The 27,502-nt window shown below is 43.1% G+C and overlaps 1 protein-coding gene across 1 annotated transcript in view; it reads left to right on the forward strand.

The window, feature by feature from the left end:
• Positions 1-16,340, forward strand: part of WDR20 (WD repeat domain 20) — a 263,372-nt gene extending 247,032 nt beyond the window's left edge. Inside the window, exon 4 of the mRNA XM_086937827.1 lies at positions 15,412-16,340. Coding sequence (XP_086793953.1) covers positions 15,412-15,465 — 54 coding nt within the window. The 3' untranslated portion in view covers positions 15,466-16,340. The remainder of the gene's footprint in view (positions 1-15,411) is intronic.
• The last annotated feature ends 11,162 nt before the right edge of the window (positions 16,341-27,502 follow it).

The raw sequence follows: 27,502 nt of genomic DNA on the forward strand, positions 1-27,502 counted from the left end.
GAAAAATACAGTGAGACACATTGGTGATCTAGAATTATCTAGGAGAGTGGTCCATTATCCGATAGACATCTAGCCGCAGATTCCTTACCATTGAATTTCCCAGCCGTCGGACTGGATCAGGAAGATTTTTCTTAGAGCAATACCCTTTCGCACCAGTAGGTAGCGTTGGTCAGCTGAATGTGACAGCAGTATACTCACCGTTGTGACGTCCGTGTAACCTGTATAGGCACCACCTCGGCTCACTGACTCCGTTCTTTTTTTTTCCGCCCCAGCCAGCACAGATCCATGAAGAGAGCTACCCTTTGTCGTTTTTTGACAGGATGTTTTTCGACGTTTTGTTTGGTGTGCTGGTTTTTCCAATACGTCAAAGAAGACTTCGGAATTCAAACCACGCGGTTGCTTGCCACCATGCTATGCCAGTGACGGATCACACCTGATTTGTCTTCGGTGCCTGGAACTTGACCACGACTCAGTCATGCTCTGACTGTTGGTCCACGGCTCCAAAAGCTTTGAGGGAGCAGTCCCTTAAGCTACTTGTTGCCTGGCACTGGGTATCTCGTTGTTTGGCCTGGAGGTCTCACTCTTACACCTCTCTCCCCATCCCCTACCACCACTCAAGGTCTCTCAGCCTCCAAACCCTTTCCGGCCCTTAAGCTTATGGATGGCCAGTTGGTGAACAGATCAGTCATCACCTCCACCACTGGAAAAACATCACGTCTGACAAGTGGATTCTTCAAATATTTTCGAAGGGGCTACTCCCTCTCCTTCGAGACTACCCTTTCCTTCATGCCTCCAGCTTGCGACCAGCTTTCGGAGGATCACCTGCTTTTGGTTCAGGAGGAAGTCATGACCCTATTGGCAAAGGATCCGTAAAGAGGGTTCCGGAGCCAGAAGAAGGCTGTGGTTTCTATTCCTTTCACTTTCTGGTCCAGAAGCAGGAAAAGGGCCTGTGCCCTATCCTACATCTGCGAGCCCTCAACTACTTAATCGAAAAGGAAAAGTTCAAGATGCTCACTCTAGCTCAGGTCTTGTCTGCCCTGGACTCGGGAGACTGGATGGTTGCGTTGAACTTGCAGGATGCCAATTTTCACTTTCCCATCCTGCCTGCCCATCGGTGCTACCTGTGTTTACGGTAAGCCATGAGCACTTCTTCTCGCTCATCCCCAACCCCGCCCCCAATCCCCCCCCCCGCCCCATCTCGACAACTGGCTGTTGAAAGGAAGTCTGCCCCAGGCTGTCGTCTCCCATCTCCACACTACAGCGAACCTTTGAAAATGCTGGGGTTCTCCATCAAATTGCAGAGTTTCATCAGTATTCTGGATACGGTGCAATTTCAGGCCAATCCTCCCGAACTGCTGAGTCTAGGCTATTCAGGCTATGATACCGATGTTTCAGCCTCTATCCTGGAATATTGGTGAGAATGACTGAGGCTGGCAGGCCTCATGACCTTCTGCTAGTGACACATGCCGGATGGACTATGCAGGCTCCACAGTGGGACTTGAAGTTCCAGCGAGCGCAGCATCAGGAGAATCTCTATGACATGGTCCGGATCTCGAAGACGAGTGCACAGGACCTGCACTGGTGGCTAACAGCCCGCGATTAGGTCGGAGGCAGACCCCTCTCCAACAAGACCACACAGTAGTAACAAATTTATCAGTCCTTGATGAGGCGGGCATCTGGGAGAGGTGAATATGAGGACTCTGATCTGACGCAATCCGGGCACAACATCAACTTGCTGGGGCTCAGAGCGATTCGCTTGGCATTGAAAGCCTTTCTTTGTGGGACCTATTATATCAAGATAGTGTGAAATTCAAGATTAGCCGAATGTATCAGATTCTCACTAGTAACAGACTGTGATGAATTAAGTCAAAAGTGGAGTACGATCCTCTGGGAGGAGATAAAGACATCGAACAAAGTTTATATATTGTTAAGAAATCTGTACATGCTACTAATCTACAAATGCAGCAATTTTGCACTATATGTAATTTGTATTATACGCTAGATAAAATAACTAAATGGGTCCCTCTAGGTTAATCAAGTACACGTACGAAATGCCCTAAATGTGATCTCAATAAATGCAGGTTTGATGCATATGTTTTTGGAATGTCCTAAACTGAAAGATTTTTGGCAACAGATCGGCCAAACCTGTTCTCAGAAACTGGGGGTAGACTTCTCTCCAAATGCAAGAGATATTATGTTAGGACCTAGTTTGTTTAACCACCAACAACATCGTTTATTACTAATTTTGTGTATAGTGGCTAGATTGGTCATTGCTAGAGTATGATCAGTATTTATCCTCCTAATATTAATGATTGGTGGTTGCGAGATATACTCAATGGAATTTATATTGGCTAATTCTAGGGGCTTACAAGCCCAGAAGAAATGTAATCTTGTTTGGGGACTTATTTCTGAATGTTTTTGACAAGGAAATTTTTATTATTTATGTAAATTGTGCTTCTTGTGTTTCAATTATGTTTTTGTTTACTCCTGCCTATCATTATTGGGCTGTATTATTGGATTACTGAAGGATTGTTTTTGCTGCTTTACTGGCTTGCTGAACAATAAAAAAACAAAGCCTTTCTTCCTTCAAATCCAGGGAAAGCTGGTTCAATTGATCACGGACAACACCACTGCCATGTGGTACTGCAACAGGGCAGGGTAGGCTTGTGGACCCTTTTTCAAGAGACTCATCTTGGGACGTAGCTGGAACAGCAGGGTATTTCAACACCTTCAGGTTCTCTGAACGCCAGGGCGGATGAACTACGATATTGATGCCTAGTGGGTCATGAATGGAGTCTCCATCTAGAGGTGATGCAAGGGCACTTTCAGCAGTGGGGAGAGCCTTGGTTAGATCTGTTCGCCGAGAACGTGCAATGTCAACAATTGTGCACACTGGAGTTTCCAAGGTGGCACTCGCTCTGCAAACTTTGTCTCGAGTGGAGCTAAGGTCTCCTGTACATCTTTCCCCCAATACCACTCCTGTCCAGAGTACTCCGGTAGATCAGGAGCCACCTGGCCCAAGTCATTCTTGTGCTCCAGACTGGGCACCTAGAGACTGAGAGACTGTTATCGCCTTCTCCAACTGAACATCGATCCTCCGATTAGGCTCCCCCTTCCAAGGATCTTCTGTCGCACCTGCAGTGGAGGGTCCTCCACCCGAACTTATCAACTCTATGCCTTCTTGCATGGAGATTGACCGATGGCTGTTGACAACATTCGACCTTCCTCCTGAATTCTGGAATTTGAATTTTGAATTTTAAAATATTTGTACAGCGCACGTACACCCAAAGGTTTCATGGCGCTACAGTAGGCAAAGTCTCTGAGGTCATGGAGCGGGGAGAGGGAATGAGGAGAATTTATGAGGGGAATGCTTTGGAGAAAAAGGTTTTTAAGGCCTTTCGAAAGGGCTGGTATTGAGTGGAAGTTCTGAGTTGCATCGGAAGGGAGTTCCAGAACACAGGGGCGAGGGTGGAGAATTTAGACCCTCCCCATTTTTTACGACGGAAGCGAGGAACTGAGTAGGTGGTGAGAAGAGGAGCGAAGTTCCCTGGGGGGGACATAAGGTATGATCTCCGAGGAGATAAAAGCAGGGGACCTGCCTAGCTGGGCCTGAAAGGCGAGACAGCCCACCTTAAAAAGGGAGCGTTCGCGCACAGGGAGCCAGTGCAGGGATTTCAAATGGGGAGTGGCGTGATGGGATTTCGTGAGGTTGTATACCAAGCGGGCCGCTTGGTTCTGGACCAGCTGGAGACGACGTACGCTGTAGGCTGGCATGCCATGGTAAAGAGCGTTGGCATAATCCAAGCGGGAGATGACCATGGCCAGTACAATAAGTTTCAGGGCTGTGAAGGAAAAGAAGCGGGAGACTTTACGGATAGTGCGGAGGGATAGAAAAGAGGAGGAAACCACCGAGCTCACCTGGGAGTGCATAGTGAGTTGATCATTATCATTATCGATGAAACAGCAGGTCAACAAAGTGGCTGGGACTTGCTTTACTATCCTCAAATGGCTGCGGAAGATTATCTGGATGTTGCCCGTGGATACCCAGAAGACCGTAGTCAATGCCCTTATTACATCTCGGCTTCACTACGGTAACATTCTTTACCTGGGTTCCAACTTAGCCGTGATTAGGCGGCTTCAGCTAGTCCAGAACTCCGCAGCCAGGTTGCTGTGTAAAATCCCCAGGACAGCAAGGATTTCTAAGCACCTTAAGGACCTGCATTGGCTCAGGATGGAGAACCGGGTTCGGTTCAAAGCCCTGAGCTATATGTTTGAAATAAAGGCAGGCACCGCACCAATGTATTTGCAAAAATTAGTTAGGCTCTACTCTCCTGCACGTAACCTCCGTTCCTCTAATGCAGCAAACTTTGTGGTACCCAGATTTAAACTGGCCAGAGTGGGAGGGAGATCCTTTTCCTATCTGGGACCAGTCCTCTGGAACTCCCTTCCCCCAGCTATACGAAAGGAGGAAAACTTTGCCAGCTTTAAAAAAAGCGTTCAAACCTGGCTTTTCAACAAATAAATAGTGGTGGCCTCTGGTCGCTTTGCTTTCTGTGTTTGCTGGTTTTCGGAGTCCTGGCGCCGGGAAACCCTTTGTGGGTATCTGTGCGCATTACAAATGCTAAAATAAATAAAATAAATAAAAATAAATCATTGATTTTTATGCCCAGGGTTTTGACGGAGGAGGTAGGGGGTGGGGGGGGACCAAGTGAGGAGGGCCAGAAGAGGGGGGACCAGGGACTGGAGCAACCACCTGTCAGAACAAGCTCTGTCTTATCTGGATTTAGTTTCAGGTGGTTGTGATTCATCCAGTCCCGGATGAAGAGCATGGTGGATTGGAATTTGGATTTGGAGTCCGGGGAGTGAGACAGGGAAAAAATGAGCTGGAGGTCATCCGCATAATTGTATACGGAGACCTCCATCTGTTGGAGAGCAAAGATGAGGGGGGCTATATACAAATTAAACAGTAGGGGGGAAAGGGAGGAGCCCTGGGGAACCCCGCACACTACCTTCCGTGGTTCAGCCCAGAAGTCTCCCTGGCGAACTGCCTGGGTGCGTCCGCTTAGAAAGGAGGACAGCCAGACCAGGGCGGTGCCTCCGATGCCCGCCACTCGGAATGTTATTTTGACAGCCAAGCATCCCTCTACTGAGAAGGAGTATGCTGGCTGGTGGCATACATTTGTAAAATATTGTATAATAAGATCTAGTGTTCCTCTTTTAGTCCTTTTTTTGACCCTTGCCCAGCAAGGCTCTGCTGTGGGCACTCTCAAACTGTACCTATCTGCCCTGTTCACCTTCTTGAGACTGCCAGACCAACCCTCTTTATTGAAATCCTCTATTGTAAATAGATTTCAAAGGGGCTTGTACTAAGTTTCCATGTGCCTCTTTCATGGTGCCGCTTTCATCATGCCTCAGTGGGACCTTAATTTGATTCTCTTTCCAAATGTGTGCTCCATTCGAACCTCTGTGCAATTGCCCCCTCCAGCTACTTACCATTAAAGCATCCTTTATAATGGCCATAACTTCTGCCAGGATGGTGAGCGAATTGCAGGCTCTGTCATCTAAGCCTCCTCCTTACCTGACCATTTTCCCTGATAAGTTGGTTCTTGGCACTAGGGCATCTTTCTTACCGAAAGTGGTAACACCGTTCCACATTAGGCAATCTGTCACCTTGTCCACTTTCTACGCTCCTCCGCACCCCTCTAAAGAAGAGGACCAACTCCACCCACTTAACCCAAAAAGAGCGTTCGTATTCTACCTTGACCTCACAATGGATTTCCGGGTGGATGACCAACTCTTCATGGGGTTTGTGAGAGTGAAGAAGGGTTTTGGGGTGCAGAAACAGACACATTTTTTGGGTAGTCCTTTACATTAAAATCTGATGTGCTCTGGCCAAAAAGCAGCCTCCAGAGGGCTCATTCTACCGGAGCTAAGGCTTATAATGGTAGAGACTTGATCTAACTGAAGATTCCTTAGCGACCCATCCATCTTCTCCAAATTGCGGACAGGTTAGGTTCATGGCTTTCCCTTTTCAGTCCATAGTTGTTTATAACACAACAATGTCAGTGCACATCATGGTTTTGTGCTTCTGGCGTGGAAAGTCATGAAGGTAACGGACGTCTGTGTGCTGAGGTGGCACCTTTATAGGTGCCGCAGACATCACAATGGCAGAGCCGACTGCAGCCTCCTACCAGCACGCAAGTGTATTGCACACAGACAAATTTTCTGGAACCAGTCTGACGCCTTGGAAATTCGAAGGTAAGGAATTTGCAGCTAGGTCATTTCTCTACCAAATAAGGCGTTACCGAAGGTAAGTAACTTGTCCATTAGGATTCATTAGGAGACCGTAGCTATATTCACCTATAGCGTGTGCAGTGTGACCCTATACACAGGTGTTTGGTGGAAGGTTTAATCAAGAGACAAGTGGTCTGTGTAGATATATACGATGTAAAATAGCATAACATAGTGTGGTAATTGTTCTTCTCTCTCCAAAAATATCCACTGATGATGTAGCCAGTCGGGACATAAGCATAAAGTCTATGCATGGTATGCATGGAAGTATGATGTGCGAGATGGGGTAAATCACCACTTGTTTGACTTGGAAAGGATTAGGCAATCCATAGGGATTCTTGAAATTCTGCTCCTGACGAAAGCCTCACTATCTTTTCGGAAGGCTGAACAATGTAAACCGTGTGGAAGGATACTTGGGTAATTAGGCCACACAGTGTTCGCATTTGTTTTTTACTGTGCCAAGGCAATAGTCGTATAAAAAAGTTTGTTGCAGGTGTGGCTCAGGCAGCCTTTTAACCATTTACTGTTAGGATTCCTTGAACATCTGTAAGTGCGCCCTGAAATAGATCGGGTTGAAGCCTGCCGTGGATTTATTACACTCTATCATGAAAACTCTATGATGAAGCATGCCTTCAGGATTTCCTGAACGGTGAGTTTTATAGTACAAATCACTCACGGATCGGTACCACCCAGATGGACTGGACTCGTAGGGGACCTTGTTTTGATTGATATACTTTCCATGTACTGCCATTAAATGTAATCTGTTTTTTCCCCGTTCTTCCCTGAACCAAAGAACCTTTTTTTGGGTAATTATGCTTTGCCAGCTAACGTATTTCATTGAGAAAAGTGAAGCTCCATAATAAAGCGCAATTAGCATAGTTTTGGCTGCTTGGCTCAGGTGATGGTGTTTTCCTTTAATTGTCATATTGCTCACTCAGCATTTAGCCGAGACTGCTGTACAGATTAAAATGTCAACTTTTCAGCCACCGGTCCAGTGAAAATAAACCCTTAATTCGTTAGTGTTGGTTTGAGTTTTGCCCGATAGACCAGACTTTCCACTGTGATGTTTATGGAACAGTTTTACGGGTGGCCATTCATTGAATTGTTTTACTGGTAGCCATAACATCGCACAGGAAGTCTGTGCTCTCCAGCCTGTGCTCCTCACACACGTTTCCACTGCAATTAGGTGGTCAGCATACATGTTTTTTCGCAATGATTATCTTTGGATTGCATTTTTGATTGAGTTAGGGTATTCTTTCAAGCTCAGGTGGAAGGCTTTTTCACAATAAAATGAATCCCACTATTTCTATAGCCTTTTTGCCACTTAAAGTGGGGCAAATGTTAGCAACTCTAAAACAAGGAATTGCATTTCCACTCACTCATTGCTGCAAGGTTTGGGGCTCAACTCCCCCAGATAAGAACTATGTATCCTCTATTAGAACGAAGGCAGCAACAGTGGGGCTTCAGTGACATATATATGGAGGGCATCTGTAGGACATCGCCACAGGCTGTTCTGAATCTTTTAAAAGTTTCACCTGTTTAATGGAATTTTCCCAAAAGGGCACTCCATCTAACAAGTAAATCTCCACCCTACTTATTTTACACTATTCAGGGGAGAAATAAAACAAATAAAAGTTAAAGCACTAATTCCAAAATAAGTCACGGTAGTTAGTGTCTGCCCCAGAATACAAGTCTATTCGCTCACTGCTTTCCCCCAGAAAAACATGGGCTACATTTACTTGTGTGAAGACATGCATTTTGTCACCCTACATAACTTTAACTTTGCTCAAATGCTTTCTTTTTCAGTAGTTTGTAGATGTTATGTTATGTTATCTATTTTTTATATAGCGCGCGGATGCCGCAGCTAAGAGGCGTCCCGGCGCTTGGAGATCTGAATAACACAACACGAGTAAGAAGGCTAGACAGGAAACAGACTAGACTGTGGAGAAGAGAAAAGTCTTCAGGGTCTTCCTAAAAAGAAACAGATCTGGGATTGAGCGGAGTGGAGCTGGAAGAGAATTCCAAAGGGCAGCCGCCAGCACTGAAAACGAGCGACCACCCATTCTAGCCCTTTTAAAGCGGGGCACTATGGCGAGATTCAGTCCAACAGAGCGAAGAGCTCTAGCAGGAGCATAGTGCAGAATAGTCTGTGCAAGGATCAGAGGGGAGGCTAGGTTGAGAATTTTAAAGGTTAAGCAGAGGGCTTTAAACTTAACTCTTTGCTCAATCGGAAGCCAGTGAAGATTCCGGATGGTTTGGCGAGCTGAGACAAATTTCGGGAGGCCGACAAGCATCCTAGCAGCCGCGTTCTGAACCCTCTGAAGACGGGACAGTTCGGCCTGATTTAAGCCCAAGAACAGAGAATTGGCATAGTCCAGTCTGGTAAGAACCAGAGCCTGGACCATAATCTGTCTTGTCTCAGCATCGAAAAATTTAAAAATGGGTCTCAGACCATGCAAAGTACCAAAACATACGCCAGCCACGCGTTTGGTATGGGAAATAAATGAAAGCTTGTCATCGAGCCACACCCCAAGGTTTCTGACTTCACTCACAGGGGTAGGCACAGGGCCAAGATCAGTAGGCCACCATTGATCTCCCCATAGACCACTTTCCTTACCGAAAATAATGACCTCGGTCTTAGAGGCATTTAGTTGTAATCGGTTGTCCGCCATCCAGCCAGAGACAGCTTTTAACGCTGACTGGAAGGTGGAGGCGTCCATGTTGGAGTCTCCATTTAGTGCCACCGCCAGCTGCGTGTCATCGGCGTATGACACTAAGGAAAGACCAAAGCTGTGGGCTACCTCCGCCAAAGGCTGAACATACAAATTAAATAAAGTGGGGCTAAGAGCCGAACCTTGGGGAACACCCTGAAGAATAGGACGTGAAGCAGAAACAAAAGGAGGGGTGGACACTTTAAAACCTCGATCCTTAAGAAAAGAGCGGAACCACTCGAGTGCCGTCTCTCCGACTCCAGCCTCCATCAGACGATGTAATAAAATCTGATGGGACACCGTGTCGAAGGCGGCACTGAGATCCAAAAGGATCAGTGCCGCCGTCTGACCCTGATCCAACATCTTCCTAATATGTTCCACCACAGCCAAGAGAGCTGTTTCGGTGCTATGACCTGCACGGAATCCGTTCTGGGAAATATCCAGTAGATTCATTTCTTGCAGGTAAGCAGATAGAATGCGGTTAGCATGAGCTTCCGCTAGCTTGGCTGGCCAGGGAAGAAGGGAAATGGGCCGGTAGTGTTCTGGTTTAGTCGGGTCGAGGGTAGGTTTCTTAAGGATCGGAATGACCATAGCCTGTTTCCAGGCCTTGGGAACACTGCCGGAACTGAATGATAGGTTGATGAGATCATGTAGGGCAGGATAGCAACATTCAGCAAGGTCCCGGAATTGAGCGGGTCGTAAAGGATCATCCGGAGAGCCGGATTTGACTTTTGTTGTCAGAGCTAGAAACTCATCCCAGGTCGGACTGGGGATGGTTAGCAATGATTTAGGAGCCATAGATGTAGGCATTTCCTCCCTGGTATTTTCTCAGTGGTGTCATATGGTTTAGTTCTGGCAATATGAACACTTTACCATCTTGAAATTTAATTATATTCAGCATCACCATGACACTCTGATCTTGATTTCCCAGCTAAAGTGTGAGACTGCACAGCACCACTATTCTATAACCTGGCCCCCTTGTAGAGATTATAATTGCTTTTTCAGATTTCTCTCACAAGGCCAATTGCTTCCAGAAGTAACGCCTTTTTGAACACTTCAGGCAACAGGTCAATGTGTTTTTCCCTACTGGCATTTTGTTTCTCATCCATTTATTTTTAAGGCTTTGAGCATCATTTTCCAATTGTGGCCTGCTCTCTGAATGTTTTATCTTGGAAAGACACCTTGTGCCAAATTGGCACCAGAGGCTGTAGTTTCACCATTTATCTTAGTAATGATTTAGTCTATGTTTCACTGTGACAGATCCTCAAGTCAGTGCTGGTCACAGATGCACCCTTCAGTTAAATTGTTAAGGCTTTCCATTATGAATTGCCTCCCCCCCCCCCCCCCCCCCCAGGGTTGGCCTTCCATCCCAGTGTCCACTCCCTAATTTTGAGTGTCTGTAGAGGGAACCTGTTACATTGGCATCATTGTTGGAAAAATCCTTTTTGTCCCTAAGGGCCATTGCCGCCTTACTTTCAGGGCCCCTAACTTTTGCAGTCTCTACAGGCCTGAACAGCTTGGCCCTGTCCCTAGTTCCACTGATCCATTTTTTTTTTTGGTCACCTGAATTTCAATCTTCACCCACCCCCGGCCATGTTTCTTCCAGCTCAGGGCCCGAGAGTGCTTCCTAACTGCTCCCTTTAACGCTTAGTGTTGCCAGCCAGAGTTGTTCTGGAATTATGCCAACATTTCTGGTTCACTGTGGAGTTCCTAGGAGCTTCACTTACCTGACACACTCACTTCCATGTTGGTGACTAAACTGCACTCTCCAGGACCCTCCCCAGAATTGTCAGCACCTCTCATGCATCCCTCCTTTCAAAGTGACATCCAACTACTCATTGTTGATTTGGCTATGAAGGGGAGGCCATAGCTACCTGATCCTTTGATGCGCAGCAGCATTGGAGACTGAAATCCGCTCACTCGAGTTCCCTGGATTTGGAGCACCTCTTCCTCTGTGTCTCGTACTTATGTTGACCACAGCCCATTTTGACCACTTTTGAGCCCAATAAAGGGAGATTTACTAGGGAAATGTATTTACACTCCCTCACTGCAATCTTTGTTTTAATGTCTTTTTTGAAGACTCATCATTGAGTAACTTCTATCAAACTTTCATGATCACCACAAAAATTGGCAGCTCCAACATAATATTGACCAGATGGAGAAACAATTTATAAAGCAGTCTGCTCTACAGGAATGACAAATAATTGCAGTGAGTCCACTATATTGCTGCATAGGTTGTAGATGGGAGTCCTCCAGTGACTGATGATTACACACACACACACACACACACGTAAGGGGTCCGCAGCATAGGAGGCAGCCCAGTGAGAGAGAAAGAAGTGAACAGGTGATGAAGGCAGAAACTGGAGTACATTCAAGAGTGATAGAGAAGTAGAAAAGGGGAACTAAGAGGAAAGTAAACTTAAATGGGGCAAGTAATGTGCCAGGCAACAGGGCAAAAACCATGAACTGGGCAGGAGGCTGGGGAAGTGGAAATGGCATGAAGCAGCACAAGCTGGTCAGAGGCGGCTGAAATTTGGAGTCTGGGGAGCAGTGGGAGGAAAGACAAGGTAATACCGTGGATCACTTTATGAGAGCGAATGAGAAATTAAATTAACACGTACAAAAAGTCTGCCTTTTTGCCTTGACAATTGGGAAATGTAGAGAAAATGTTCCTTGACTTTAAACAGTCAACTTTTTCGGTCGTATATGTGGTAAGTACATCTAAATAATAAGATGAGAAATCTATGCCCACGTCTGTTTAGGGTCTTTGTGGTAGTATATAAATGTTGCTCGTGGTGGTTAAGGCTAATTGACTTTTCAGATATTTACCACAATTCATAAAGAAGGAAGTCTTGATTACAGTTCAAAACTGGTGGCATGTAAACATTTGTTGACTCCCTAAAATGTTATGCCTCCTTGAATGCATAAGTGCAAAGATTTTCTATTTTACTGAAATGCAAAATTAAAGTTTAATATTTTATCTATTCTAAGAATTGGAAGTTAGGATTCCCATTTCCTAGTAATAAACAAATGTTCATTGCAAGCTCACAGTATGACGGGCTACATTTCAACAGTTTACATTGTGTTTTGTGAGAATGTAAAAAGGTATTCCCCAATATGTTTGCGATTGAAAACATTTTTACTTGCATGGCAATACAGTCTTCCTTGTCTTGCCTGTGACAGGTTGCAAATTCAGCTAAAAAACGCCACCGCTGCAAAATGACTCAAAGTTGTTAAAAAGTAGAATTTTAACGTGTGGGGCTCTATAAAATGTACATTGTCACTTTATTTTACAGTGATTATCTTAACACAAATACACTTTGTTTTTTGCAAAGTGGCCTAATTTGAAAGTGGTAACTATTCATGAAGCATGTTAATTGATGTTTTTTTCTCTTTCTGCACATTAAGTTGCACATTAAATGTTTTTTCATGTGCAATCACGTCCTATATATTCAAGAGCCCTTTTAAGTCCATATTTAATAACTGAATACTCTTTTCTAGATATTATAAAAATTAAATCTCCACTCACCTCTCATTTGGGTGAAATTTGAATTTGTGTGGAAAGCACTGTTAGCACTTTATTAGGTTTACAGCATATATAATTAAACAAATTAATACCAATAGATTAATAATACTATTGCTGTAATTAAACTGTCAGTAACGTGTGGTTGTTTACAACTGCCTGTACTACAGAAGCTTGGCATGTGATGTGACATCTTTCTGTGAATGAAGGTACATTTCTTTCTCCTAATTTATTACATTGTTACAACAGTTTCCGGTTCATCATAGTGGTAACCTTTTAAAAAAAAAAATTTTATTTTTGAAGGACAATGTTATTAAATTGACAACTTTTTAGGTTTTGAGTAGAGGAGGATTCACTTATTTTTCTCATTTTACTTTTGTGCATTGTTATTCTTTGACCGCTGTACCCCATTTTTCATAGAAAGTCTAAGCATGAACTATTGTTATTGGGTTACCCATGTGATCTCACTTTTTAATAGACTTTTATTGTCCGCATTATACATGTTTATCTCTTCTGCAACAATGCTTTTTGCCTCATACTAAACTTTTGTTTAGTGCACTACATAATACACTTGACTTAAAAAATATATATTCTATTCTCCATTTTGTTCTCTTTTGTAGTCGAATAAAGTATGAAACATTGGAATTAAACCTATCAAAATGTTTATTACAATGTTCTTTTCAGCTAACCTAGTACCTTTTTAACTTTCTTCACTGCATATGCTTGATCCTTTGAAATTGAGAAAAATCTGCCCCAAAAGGATTGCAGCCTGGGCTGAAGTCACATACTTGTACACTTTACACAGGAATGTGCTACAGGGAATAGTTTCCGGGATGAGGTTGTAGCTATATTACAGGGGGTGATGGACGCCCGACTGAAGGTTGTCCCTAAGCAATGTCTTTTAGAGTTTATTCCCAAAACTAAGAACAGAAAGATTCCCCACTGGTTTGCATCACTAGGCCTAGTGCTCATAAAGACAATGTATAGCTGTTGGCTGTCTTTATGCTTGAGGCTCCATAGTAGCTGCTTGGCATGAGATATTCTAGCATGGGCACAAGTGTAAGATTTAGACATGTGGGCGAACAGAAAGGGTGAGAAGATAGCTGAAGGTTTTTAGAGGTGCGGGTGAACATGCTGCAGTCATTGAGGAGCCTGCATTAGACACAAGATACAACGCAACCCCAGGAGAATGTATACAAGGGCTATTGGGTTGACACCATGGTGCCCAAGTTATATGAAGCAGAGCCTGGCGTATAGGATTGTCAGTACATTTATTTTCCTTGGATCAAGACTGGATGGGCACTGATCTGCACTGAGCTTTTAGCAGCAATAATGCAACTTAAAACGTAGTTAAGAGCTATGATGCTTAAAATGTTAAGTCATAAAATGATAAATATTTTTTTAACCTAGTACCTTAAAATAGTTCTGTACACCTATTTCAAGTGGTTGAAAATATTCTGTTTGATAATTTTCCATCCTATATTAACAAATTGACTGGACCTTTTTGAAGTTATTGATGTTTATTATTTGATATGCTCTTACTTTTTCTACTCCGATTAAGTTTTCTCCTTTGGAGTCTAGGTAGAACCCTACAGCAATGAAACCCTACTAACAATGAAATGCAATTCTACACTTTTACATTTAACCCTACAAAAGAGGTCTCATTTATTTGTTCGAAAATATGAATGTTCCCTGTCTCCCCTCTATGGAAGTTTTCAAAACAGAAACTCAAAGCAAAGCTCTCAACACAACCTCTTTTAATATGTTTTCCTTTACATATAAACTAAATTGGAAATGTTGAAGAGCAAAGTCTTAGATGATTGCTTTTTTTTTTATTCAATTGTACACAGTACTAAATAAGAATTTGGTGACCTATTTTACACTTACTTTTATTTCTTAATTCTAAACATAAAGGCAAATGACTACATTGAGGAAGATTATTAAATGATGGTAAAATAAAATACTTCAATGCATATTGCACAATTTCAGCTAACCTTAAATAACATAAAAAGTTTTATGTATTTGAAAGCAACATACTAGATTTAGTTTCACACAAGCTTGCAGTTTGTTAGCTGTGTTTTTCCATAACAAAACAGTTGTTTTACTAAATTGTGCATCTTGGAGCTTGATGTGTTACCAGCATTTGTATAGTGCCTTTTTGTCATTTCTATGACCATGTTACTCTTTGTGTAGAATCTTCAAGTTGCAAAACGTTTATCTAAAATGAACATGGATGATTTAAGTGGCTAGGAAGAATAGTATTTCTCTATGCATTAATACCATTTTGAACATAAATAACCATTCACATGAAATGAATAGTTTATTCATATATTTAACTCCTTTTTTGGTGCCTTTTCTTACTTGGTACAAATTCTGATATTTAGCTTGGACCATCTATTAACATGGTCCTAACAGCCATGGTACATCTAATAAAAAGTAAATTACAGATTGAGCATTTACTCTATTCAGTATTTTACGAATGAGTGCAAAAAGAATAGGTGCCTGAAATGAACTGACCAGAGCACTGATTACAACAGTAAGAATTGTATGCTCGCTTTTTGAGTTTGAATGCAGTGCTTGTATAGCCAAATTACATATAAGCTTTTTGACAATAAAGGTTTCTTTGAAATACATTTTATTGAAGAGTAAAGTGCAATATTTTATTTTCCCCTTTTAACAGACGTTTATTGCAGGTGAATAAAGGCAGTTCTTTTAATCTAACATTGGTGACAATATTGTCAGGAACTCAGACGTTTTAGTCTACACTAATAAATTAAGTTTAAATAACCTTTTGAATAAATGGTAAATCTATTCTTATAAGTGGAATGTTGTGTTAAACAATGTTGAGTTCATTTGCTGGATTAATATAAACTGCTTTGTTTGCAGGGTTTATTGCCATCCCAAAACCAAGCCAATTCTCCAAGTGGAACTGTAGTATAGCCACCACACTACTGCTAGTGAAACATTCACTACGAGAAAGACGTAATGACTATGGGACCAGGACGTTTTCTTCAGCCAGAGAGCATCAAAGTATATACACCCAGAGTGCATATTTTGAGTTACATGAATTGAATAGAACTTCACAAAGGCATTACGAAGGTGGTTTCTTATTTCATTCTATTTCTAGGCTGCGAACCAAAATACAAATCTTTATTTTAATTTAAAAAAAAGATCCTTGGTATTACAGTAAACCATTAGAAAAAAAACATGTTTCTTTGCTTTCTACTTTTAAAGTTTAATATAATTTGACCATATATATGTATATAAATTGATATAGCTATATGTGTATATATATATATGTAAAATAATATATATACATGTATATATATCTCTATAGTAAAATAGTATGTTTTTGAAAATTCCCAGTAAGTTAGATGGTTGTACAAATTAGTATTTCATTATTGTATATCTTGCACTGATTTTATTTTACCAGAAGTGGTTAAAAGATAACCTGGAATGCACTTGTGATGAAGAAAGTGATTACTTTCTGGCTTGAAACTGTAATTCAGGAAGATGGATGCTGCAATCAGATTTTATATTATAAAAACAATGTTTGCACTTAAATAGTTTAATGCTAATACAAAACTATTTTGAAAGGGGCCTACAAACTCCTAAAATACTGTGTTGTGCAGAGAAAATATAATTTGTATCTATTAAACATTAATTTTAATATTGTTGTTTCCAGTTGCAATCAACCTTGTATAAATTGTATAAATGTAATTCATTGATTGGGGGAAAATGGGCCATCACACTAGTCATTTTCATTTAAGAAAATAGTGATATTTCTAATTTTAGAAATTAATATTAAACAATTCAAAAGATGCAGTTTGTTCATTTTCTTTTTTACATTGTTTTACAATATTGCATCACTCAAATCAGTCACCAAATAAATCCCTGCAGTTTGTTCAAACATTTCAGTCTACTTCTGCCTCCAACGATTCTCTAGTTCATCCAGCTGCTCTATTCTCTGGCCAGAAACAGAAACAAAAGTGTGCGTTCCTAAAACTGATGATCGTTCTATTTTATGCGTGGTTTCATAAAGGCTTGCATAGTTCTGTAGTGCTAGATTCTTTTAATTTTTCCTTAAACTATTTTGGGAAAATCCCAACTAATATGGTGAGGGTCATTTGATTGCATTAGTGTTTATAAGGTAAACATTTTGTGTAAGCATTTTGTTGGTACATGTGAATAGGCACGACTATACTACAACCGATACAGTTGCATATAATTTGCAAACTTATTTATATTTAATTTTAGATTTTATATCTTGATTAAGTTAACTCTTCATTGTAATTTTCTTCTATTTTCTAGTTTCAAACAAGAGGCCTCTTACTTCCAGTGGCCAGTAGACGTGTCATATTTATAACTGAAAAATAGTCATTTGTTTTTTAAATGGGAGAAATTCATGTGAAGAAAAATATTTATATTCAACATTAAGTCGTATTGTCTTTATCCACTTTCAGTTAAGCCAGTTATATCTTAATGTTTAATGAAGCATGTTTCTTCACTTTAAATTCCTCTAATTTTAACAATTGGCTGTATTGTTTCCGTTATAAATATGGCACCATGTCTACAAACCACTGGGAGCAAGATGCCTGGTGTTTGTAAATGTGACACTTGAAAATGGGATAAAATGTAAATGATTTGTATGGAGTCTATATAAACAAAGTTAAATCTTCAGTTTAATATTGATCCCATTTCAAAGATTCACCTTTACACACATCAGGTACCTTGCTTCCAGTGGCTGGTAGACACAGTGCCATATTTATAAATGAAAAATAAAGGCTATTTTTAGTAGGAGAGATTTCAGGTGCAGAAAAAATGCTCCGTATTATGAACATTGTTGCAGAATATTTTTCTGCACTTTAAATTTCTTCCATTTAAAAAACAAAAAGGGGTTGTGTATGTATGCTTTTAGCTGCTTTTAATATGTACTTACACCGCTCTCATCCTAGTTATTTCTTTAAGGTGGGAATATTGATATCACATTTGACCCATGTAAAGTTCTGACTATTGTCCACCACAAGACCGATTACTTTCCCTTGCATAAGACTCTCAGACTGTCTTGCTGACAAAATTATGAGACAACTTAACATGCTATTAAATAATTCTCATAAATGCCACAGTTGGCCGCCTACTCTGGAGTAGGTGCCAAACTTTTGGCACGCACCAAATCCCTTTTGATATACCTACATCTTGCCAACATAATATACTACAGGTGTACTATTTCCTTCTGCATGAATTTGTGTTTCTCTTTTCTTAATAAACCAGCCTCCTTCAAAGTGCTCAAAACTCAGTGCTCTACGCAATTCCGTCTCACCATATATAAATGCCGTCCTGGAAAAGAAACACATGACTGTTGTTGCAAAACAAATTTGACTTCTTGCTTTGAAAAACAGTGAGTCGAGGCCAGATTAAAAGAGTCTTCTGAACTAATAAATACCCTCCATTCATATAAATGCTGCTTACTCTTTTCAACTAGGTTGAAGTGGAACTAGAGGTAGGTAGACTAGGTTTAAATAAGTTTAGTGCGCGTGACAACAAGAATTTACAGGCAATCTCAATGTAACAACCACCTCCTTACATCACTGAGTAAAAGCAGACAAACATTACTTTGTATACGTAGCCACATACAAATCCTCTACTACGCCACTGAAAAGACAAAAAATAGGAGGCCGGGGAAGATTTAAAGAAAAGGATCTGAGAAAATGATGTCATTTTGAAATATAATATAATCTGCCATTACTTCATGAAGAAAATACTTCCAGCCCAAGGAGCACATAACCCCACCCCTTTTCCATCCCATGAGCATGCCCTATTGTGCTACATCAAAAAAACGTACTGTATTAGTCGTCCAAAGGGACAGCTCTACTTGTGCAAAAGCATAGTAGTTTCATCTACATTTCAGCCTAAGCATTGCAGGGAAGCACAGATCTGCTGCTACCACCTAAACTGCCAGCTCCTTCTGATTAGCCAGCAGTGCTATTTTCCTAACTAGTATGTGTGGATTTAAACCTGGAAGGAATAAAAGTCTGATATCCCTTAGTGCCACTGATTTCTACTTGATGGCAACCTTAAAAACTCTGTCCTTTAATTCCACAACAAAAAGCTAGCATAATAGTATCATCAAACCGCTGTTAGTGCTGGGTGTTTTGGGGGAGATTCACATTGCACTCTTCACCAACTGTTGCTCCAAATCCACAAAGGCTCCAGGCCAGCTCACCATTATCCTGCTCATTTCACCCATCAAGGCCTCAGGATAAATGTGACAGGGGAGTTCCAGCATCTTATGTGACATTCGTCTCTACAGATTGTCTAGGGTGTTGGTGTTCAGTTTGATGATGGTCTCTCACGTGGAATCTGAAGTCCTCAATGTGAGAAGTTGGCCTGATATGCAGTGCTCACTATTCTAGTGATCACTATGTATCAGTCCAGCAACCCTTATTGATGATTGGTTGTAAGTCAACCTTATAGACCAGCTATCCTAGCAGCGTGGATACGAGCAGTCTAAGGCTAAAGACTCGAGAGGGCGTGTTAATCCAGCTGTTATACCACACATATATCCCTTGAACACCAAGTGAAAGGACACCACACAAGTGTTATGAAAATAAACAGTTATTTATTAAGAATCACAACAGCCCTGTACTCTTTGAGGACAGGGTACTAAGCACAAACCAAAACTCTTACAGAAATACTTAAGTTAGCACAGTATATACAAATGCCCGAGGGGCACGGAAAACCATATACTCTGAAAGTGGAATGCGAAATTACTAGCAGGTAAGTACAGTACTAATAGCCTTTGGAATCGCTAGGACTTGACTATAGAATCGTTAGATTACTTCTAGGAGACCCAGGGGACTCGGGTGCAGTGTGTGCACTCACGCGAGATGCGGGACAAAGTCTATGGTAGCTAGGAATTGCAAAGTTAGTGTTCTCGGGCGAACCCGACCTGGTAGGAAGAAAACGAAAGTGGATTCTGACCCTTGGATACTGAGGCTATGCTGGGGCACCGAACTGCCAAAGTTACCTAGCCCAGGGGCTGCAGCTGCATAGGACTCAAAGGACGTCGGGAATCCTCGTTGACGGACCAGGAGCCTGGAAGAAAGAAGTTGCTGGCAGGCGACCAGTGAAGAAAGTTCGGTGGATCCAAGCCTGGATCGATGGAAGATGACACCTGAAAGCAGAGGGGACCAAGTTCGTGACTACTAGCCAGTAGTCAGTGGGCACCAGGAGGGCACCGGATGGTAGCCACCTCGACTAGGCGAGTGGGTGACGCTGTGCTCGGAGATCTCACGGACCAGGAGGCGTTGTCGGCGACCAGGATGGAGGATCGAGCTGTCCCACGAAGATAGAAGCTGTCGGCGTCGCTGGACCCAGGATTGGGCAACAAAGCCTTGGCAAATTCAAGCCCACGCGGTGGACCTAAAATGGCGTCTGGAGTGGACCAGGAGGGTCCGGGGTGCCTCTCTTGAAGAAGGAAGCAAGGGCCAGTCTGGAGCAACCAGACCAGCAGCAGTGTTGTCGTCGGGCGTCGTTCAGAAGGCCACAAGCCAGCCGGCTAGTAGCCAAACAACGCGGTGCACAGCAAACAGCAGAAGGGCCCCACGCAGATCGTGGAGATGCAGGGAGGCTGATCTTGGGTGCTGGAGCTGCGCAGGGTTGGGGCTTCTCGGACCCCAAAGCACTCACCAGTGGAAGACTCGGTGGGCTTGTTATGCAGAAGTCGTGCAGTCTTGGCGATCGTCGGTCCCTCGAGGTCTCGTCGCACTCACGGTTCTCAGCTTTGCTGTAGAGGTGAGTAGAGGTCAGAGGTCAGGAAAAACTAAGGGAGTTAGAGGGTTACTAGCTTGGCTCGCCCTCCAGTCATTAAAGTCAGAAAAAAGGTTTCTGTTTCCAGATACCTGAGAGCCTAGCTAGAGGAAAGGACAGCCACTGCTCAATGTGGTTGGCTGTTGGAAATAGTGTCTAATGTGTAACAAAGGAAAAATTGTTCCTTTTTTAGGTGTCCCCTCACTCACCGGGGTTGCCCCACGGTGACATGCTTCATCATTGGGGCCATCCCAGTCCTCTACGGGCTGGGGCGTGCTACGACTTGCGGAATTACGTAGGAGCACTTAAATGGACTATGTGTGGTGCATGTGTATTTGTGGGGAGTGGACTATGTGATGAAATTAAAAATTACCTGCCCAGTAGGTTACTAATAAACTTTATTCTGGCCTCTAGGTGGTAGTATTAAAAACGGGGTAGGGAGATAGGCTGTCCTAAACTTAATGTGTCCAGATGTACCTATCAACTCCTAAGTCGACATGTTTCGTGCATACCCCAAGCACTTCTTCGGGACTACACAGGGACCAGCCCTGTGTTCGCCACTCCTTACTCTGTCAATGAGATATTTACAAAAAGGTTTTTAACTGCAGCAAACTCTATTAAGTGCATGCATTTATACCTACGTATTTTGTTCCCAAAAACACGTGGTTCCTGAAAGATAGAAAACAACTTTAAAAATTCAAGGGGTGGTTGGCCCCATTAGTTATCACACACAGTTTTTTACAGAAGTGATGTACTCTGTGAATTTTGAACGCGAACTCATTGGCCGTGTTTTCATGCACAAAAACGTGATTGATTTCGTGCATTTTCGAACGTAGTTTTTAACATAACACCTATCGTAGTGTCACACCCATACATTCAACAGTCATACACACTCATACATACTTTCTTATGAGACCTAACTGGGCCCCATGGAGTCGGAGGGGTATCGGTATCCTCGCAACTCTAATGAGAGAGAAATGGAGTTGTTAGGTCACCCAGTACTGTTCGCTTCTTAGGCAATGTCTCCGTTTTGAAAACGGCATTTCTTCGCGCTCTATTCTACTTACTAGTGCTCCGGTTACCTCCTGTATTCAGGCACCTACTCTGTTCTCCCTCCGGTCCGGATGTTATCGGACTGGAGGTTCCGAGTAGTTTAAATGCTGATGACAGTCGCGGTAGCCCCGCGCTGTCGAGGGAAACGCCCTTTGCGTAAGCTAGAGCGTGTATTACTCAGGCCGTGCCCCGTCTGCGTGGCGGCCATCTTGGGGGTGTCGGTCTTCGCAAATAGTCGAGATCAGGTATCTAACGCGACTATTATAGCACTTTGACACTTCTAAAACAATTTATGGTGATCTAAAAAGTGCTTGCCATATTATCAGGGTTTTAAACCGCCGAATTTGAAAAAGTGGAAATACATTCATAAATTGAACCGATTGATCTGGTTCGCTAGAGCCACCCTTCCAAAAGGTATGGAGTCTCACCAATGTCTTATGGTGAGTTTTAGGTGGAAAAACGCAGTATTTTTGAGGGATCTTAACCTTCCAGTGGTGAATCATTTACTCAGTGATTATGCAGTTATCGCCCAAAGGTGGTTTAAGACTATATACATGAGACTTCGTGAACTCCACATCTACTGGGTCTGGTATTATAATGTTTACATGTATTTCTTATGTAAACTGTCCCCAGGGAATGTCATCATTCAATCCCACGATATGGGAGCGAAGCTTAAACACCCAGCGTTGCTCCTTTTCCAATAGTTTCTTTTCCATGTCAGCATGGGGTGGTTGTGTTTCCAGCACCACCCAGCGCATATCGTTGGGTGTGTGTGCTTTTTCCAAAAAGTGTGTTGTCATTTTGGTGTTTGAATGTTTGCACCTAAAGTTACTGCGATGTTCAACCATTCTGGTGTTGACCTTTCTGGTTGTCATTCCAATATAATGCAAATTGCACACACATGTGATCATGTAGACAACTCCTGATGTATTGCAGTTTGAAAACTGTCTTAACTCCCATTTGAGGCCTGTATTACAAATCACCTGTTTGGTGGTTTCTGTCAGGTGGCACACGCTGCAGTTGGAACATGGATGGTGTCCAGCTGGCAAGGGGTGCAGACGTCGGACTGGGCCTTCCATAGATTTAGGGCGTGTGTGCACCACCAAGTCTTTCAGGTTTTTCCCTTTCCGATGACTGAACATTGGTTGGGTGATGTTTAGACCCCCGCTGTTTAGAGTTCTCCAATGTTTTTTCACGATTTTTGTCACCTGTTGTGAGGCTACTGTATATGTAGTAATGCAGATGGGCCTCCTTTCCGATGGATTTGTTGGTGGTTCCTTAGGTTTGGACTCCAACAATGCATCCCTGTGGTTATTGGATGCCCTTTTCTTGGCTTTCTGAACAATCTTTTTTGGGTATTGTCTCTGATATAGTTTGTCGCACAATTCCTTGGCCTGCTTTTCATAGTCACATTTTTCTGAACAGTTCCTTCTTAGTCTCAGGAACTGCCCAAAGGGCAGGTTTTCACGGAGTTGGCGTGGGTGGAAGCTCTCAAAACTAAGTAGACAATTTCTAGACGTTGGCTTGAAATGTGTCGTAGTTGTTAGTGTCCCTTTCTCCGCTTTGATGTTTAGGTCTAGGAAGACTAGCTGTTCACGGCTCATTGTAGAGGTGAACTTAAGGAAAGGGTCCTGGAGATTCAGCCAGTTTAGGAACACATCTGCCTCCTGCTCCGTTCCATTCCAGATAAGAAAGACGTCATCTATGTAACGTCTCCATATCTGAATTTTGGTGGCATGGGGGTTATCTGTATTCAGGATCTTTTTTGTCTCTAGCCAGTGCACATACAGTCCCGCCACACTCGGCGCGAATGTGCTTCCCATGCTGGTTCCATGGGTCTGTTTGTATATAGTTTCCTGGAAGAGAAAGAAGTTCTCGGTGAGGGCAAGGCGGCAACATTCTAGCACTACATGCCTAGGTGTTTTGTAATCCCATTGATTTTCGAATAGGATGTCCTCTAGGATCTGTAGGGTCTCTCTGTGAGGTAAGCTTGTATACAGGCTCTCTACGTCGAGACCTATTAGTATCTGTGTAGTGGGGTCAAAAGGTAGGTCCTTTAGGAGGCACAGCACTGATTTTGTGTCCTGTAGGTATGTTACTGTCTTCTGTACCAAAGGTCTCAAGAAAGCGTCCGCAAACTTGGACAAAGGCTCAAGTATTGATCCTATACCTGAGACGATAGGTCTTCCAGGTGGTTTTTCCAACCTTTTGTGGATTTTGGGGATGGTATAAAAATATGGAGTCCTGGGGTGTTTGTTCTCCAGGAAATCTGCCTCCTTTCTAGTTAGCCAGTCGTTGACCAGACATTCTTCCACCATCCCTGCTATCTCAATCCTCAGTCGTTCTGTTGGGTCTGCCCTCAGTACTTCATAATTCCTTTGGTCTGCCAGTAATCTCAGGCATTCCGTCTCATAGTCTTCTGAGTTTTGTATAACAATTGCCCCGCCTTTGTCGGCTGGCTTTATTGTTATTGTTGCATCGTTGGCTAGTTGAGTTATTGCTTCCTTTTCAGCTCTACTGGTATTATGAAACGTATTCAAATCCCTGGTATCCAGATCCATTACATCTTTCAAAATTGCCTTTTCAAAAGCCAATACCTCAACTGGTAGGCTATTTGTAGGGGGGGGTAAAAGATGACTTTTTCTTTAGTCCTGTATCACTAATAGTTCCTATAGGTTGTGGTTTGTCTTTAAAAAAGACTTGTAATTTTATGCTGCGTACAAATTCCTTCAATTCACAGTACAGCTTGAATTTATCCAAGGTCGTGGTCGGAACAAAACCCAAACCTTTTTCCAAGACTCTCTCCTCAACTGGTGTCAAAATTTTATCAGAGAGGTTTACCACTAGGCTTAGATGTTGCTGGTTGATGGTGTTGTTACTGGCCCCTGGCTCCTTGTGTGTGTTCTGTTGGTTTCCAGGGGTTGGGCCCATTGGACTTGCTGCCCTCTGGTTTTTCCTCGGCCTGGTTTTTTGCCCCTCCCTAAAAAAGGCTGTTGTTGTATTCCTGACATCTGGGCATTGTCCCAAAATGGGAAAGGTTGTTGTGGGTATGGTTGCTGAAAAGGAGGGGGTGGTCCATAGAAGAACTGCGGTGGCGGTCCTTGGTAGGGTTGCCAGTTGTTTCCCCTGTTCATTCTTCTCCCCGCTCTGCCTCGTCTATTTCGCGGTTGGTTGCGATTATAACTGTTATCTGAGGAGTCGGATCCTGTGTCTGAGGCTCCGCTGTCACTGTTGTAACCTGGGTTCCTCCCAGAAAGTATATACTCGGCTTTGATGTATGGGTACACCTTTTCGTGGGAAAAGGTTTTTTTATCTTTGTAAAATTTAGTATACTTAGTGTCTTTAAGGGATATCTCAAATTCCGTCATTGACTTGTTTAGCTCGTCCAGCCTTTTCTTAAGTTCAGCCGGTGTCTGGTATGTTTTTAGTTTAACTTCCAGGTCCTGGATCTGCACCTTCAATGCCTCAGCTCTGCGTGCCGCGGTCTTTACAATGAGGACTAGCCAGTCCCTGGTGCAGTGCCAGCTTATCAGTGACCAATCTTTTTTAAAAATGAGGTCATCTTGAAATATGAAAGGTTCATTATTCACTATAAGGCCGCGCGGTGCTGCGTTGGCCCTATGATATTCACTCATCATTACCCCATGTATTATGGTTTTGACTAGATTGCGTTTGAGTTCCGTTACTTCATCCCAACTCTGTTGTGATTCACTAGTATCCTTGTAGGTAGTGTTTGAATGGGGTAGCATAGAGGCTATTATTCTATCTGCCTCATCTTCTGTGAAGGAGAGCCCTGTGATTTCTGCCATCTTAAATTTATTCAGTATGTACTTGTGTCAGACTGGAACGTGGGTGTGTGTCACTATAAAGGTGTTCACAAAGACTCCCGCAGCTGCGCGCTGCAACGTGTCAGGAAAAACTAAGCTGTCCTTTCCTCTAGCTAGGCTCTCAGGTATCTGGAAATAGAGGTCAGAGGTGCCAGGGAAGCTGGGTCTCGTCGAGCTGGGTCGTCGGATTCGTGAAGAAGGACTTTCAGCAGACCGCAGTGTTCTTAGGATGGTGCCCGCTTGATGCAGGGTGACTACTCCTTAGCCACAAGGGAGAATCTTGAAGAAGAAATCTTGATGTCCTTTCGTAGAAAGTCGTGTCTTGATTCCAAAGATGATCTAATTTGAACAGGGGGCCCGCTCCCATCTTTATACTAAAAAAGGGGGCTGACCCGGTGACTAGGTCCTGCCTATGGGTGGGACTAGGAGGGGGGTGGTTACACCCCTCTGCCATGCCGGACTTTCCCCAGGCCAGGGGCTGGTGTGCCCCTGGAACTGGTTCTGACCGGCCTATGCGTAGTGAGCACCGGGGTGCCACTCAGCAGTCACCTTCCTGAAAAGCCCTGCCTACCCAGGATACACAAAACCATGTCTGGGACGGTGCTAGCACCGCCCCGGACAGGAAACCCTTTGTCCAAGCCTCCCTCGCTGGAAGGACTCCCAACAGCAGGAGGTCAGACTCGTGTCTGTGGTGGCAGCATCCATTTTGTGGAGCTGAGGCTTCAGTTAACTTTAACCGGGGTTCACAGTTACATACATGTCGTGTCCCTCTAGAAGGGTGGAATGCTAACCCCGTCGCCAGAATTGGCGAGGGGTTAGTATTCCAATTCGTATGACACCTTACTCAACATGTTTTGATAAAGCAATACCAAAGTTAGCATTTAACCGCGAGGATTATAATGCACTTAAGAGTATATGGTATGCGATATCATGGAACAGCTATTAGGACTTGGTTCCGCAAGCTGCAGACAGGCTCAGCTCATGCCAGAGCACCATCTCACACGATTCCAAGCACTCTGCCTTCAGGATTGTCAAGGCCTGCCATAGGAGTGACTGATAGGAATCTGTGTGTCCATTTTAGGGTTAGGTATAGGTATACTACACCTACAGCAAAGGGTGATTACACGACTTTGCCCCAGCTGTCATGCAGCCAGTTGTGTCAAATTTAGGAGGCCAGCCAGGGGTGGCATAATACATGCTTCAGCCCCTGGCAGCCCTGGGTACACCCATGCCCTGAGTTACAGGGTCTGATAGGGTGGCCCAGTACCAATTGGAAATGCACCTAGGGTACATGGAATCCATTTTACAGAGAGAGCAGTAGGCCTGGGGTCCTGATTGGCAGGGTCCCAGGTCGACTATGTCAAAAACCAGCTAAAACACAGGGCAAAAAAGTTGGGGGCAACCATAGTCAGGAGGTACCTTCCTACACTCAAATCTTGCACAGATTACTGATTTTTGTTTTTCTGTCTATTTTCTCTTTATGTAGCTCTGTTATTGCGCAGGGCTATGGTTTATTTTTTTTTGTTTTCCTCATTATCAAATACCTTTTCTGAAGATCCTCCAGGCACATCATGCTGATGGACACCTGTCTGATACAATACTGTGAGATTCCACAGGTCCACACACCACTTCAAATGGCATTTGCTTTTCATGGTATCATAATTGGTGCAAACCACACTATCTTGATAGTTTCTATGACCACCCTCTTTCCAATAATATGCCGTTTTCTCAAGCATCACTTTTACATTAAGGTGGGTTCCTGCCTAATTGTATGCCTTAAAGGTATTGTTAGATAAAGTGTTGTGCCTTGTGAATATACTTTTTAAGAGCACACAATATCCTCAAGCTGCAGATATTTTCACATCTACCCTCATACACTATCAACACAGATGTTAATACTGAACCCAGACTCCCCTTCAATGCTGATGTAATGCCAAATGTTAATCTCCTTTCCTTCATAATATAGAAAAATATTACTAGGTTCCAAAAACGACCTTGGGCCACTTGTGTTTCTTCAACCAAAATCTTTGGAACAAGTGTATATGCTGAAATGGAATGAACAATCCATTGTATTCCCTTGCCATTTACCTTAATTGTCTTTGGCCATTTTCAGCTTTCCCCCCCTGTAACTCATTGTGTACTCTTCCACTATACATAACAAAACCAATTCCCTCTCTACTTCCCTATGCTTCTACCCAAGCCAAATTAATCTTTCCACCCTCCTTGCATGTCTGGCATAAGGCAGTTTCTGTCCACATACGACGTTCCTTGCTTACAATAAAACTATT

The sequence above is a fragment of the Lissotriton vulgaris genome, chromosome 9 (assembly GCF_964263255.1).
Source record: "Lissotriton vulgaris chromosome 9, aLisVul1.2, whole genome shotgun sequence".
Classification (NCBI taxonomy): domain Eukaryota; kingdom Metazoa; phylum Chordata; class Amphibia; order Caudata; family Salamandridae; genus Lissotriton; species Lissotriton vulgaris.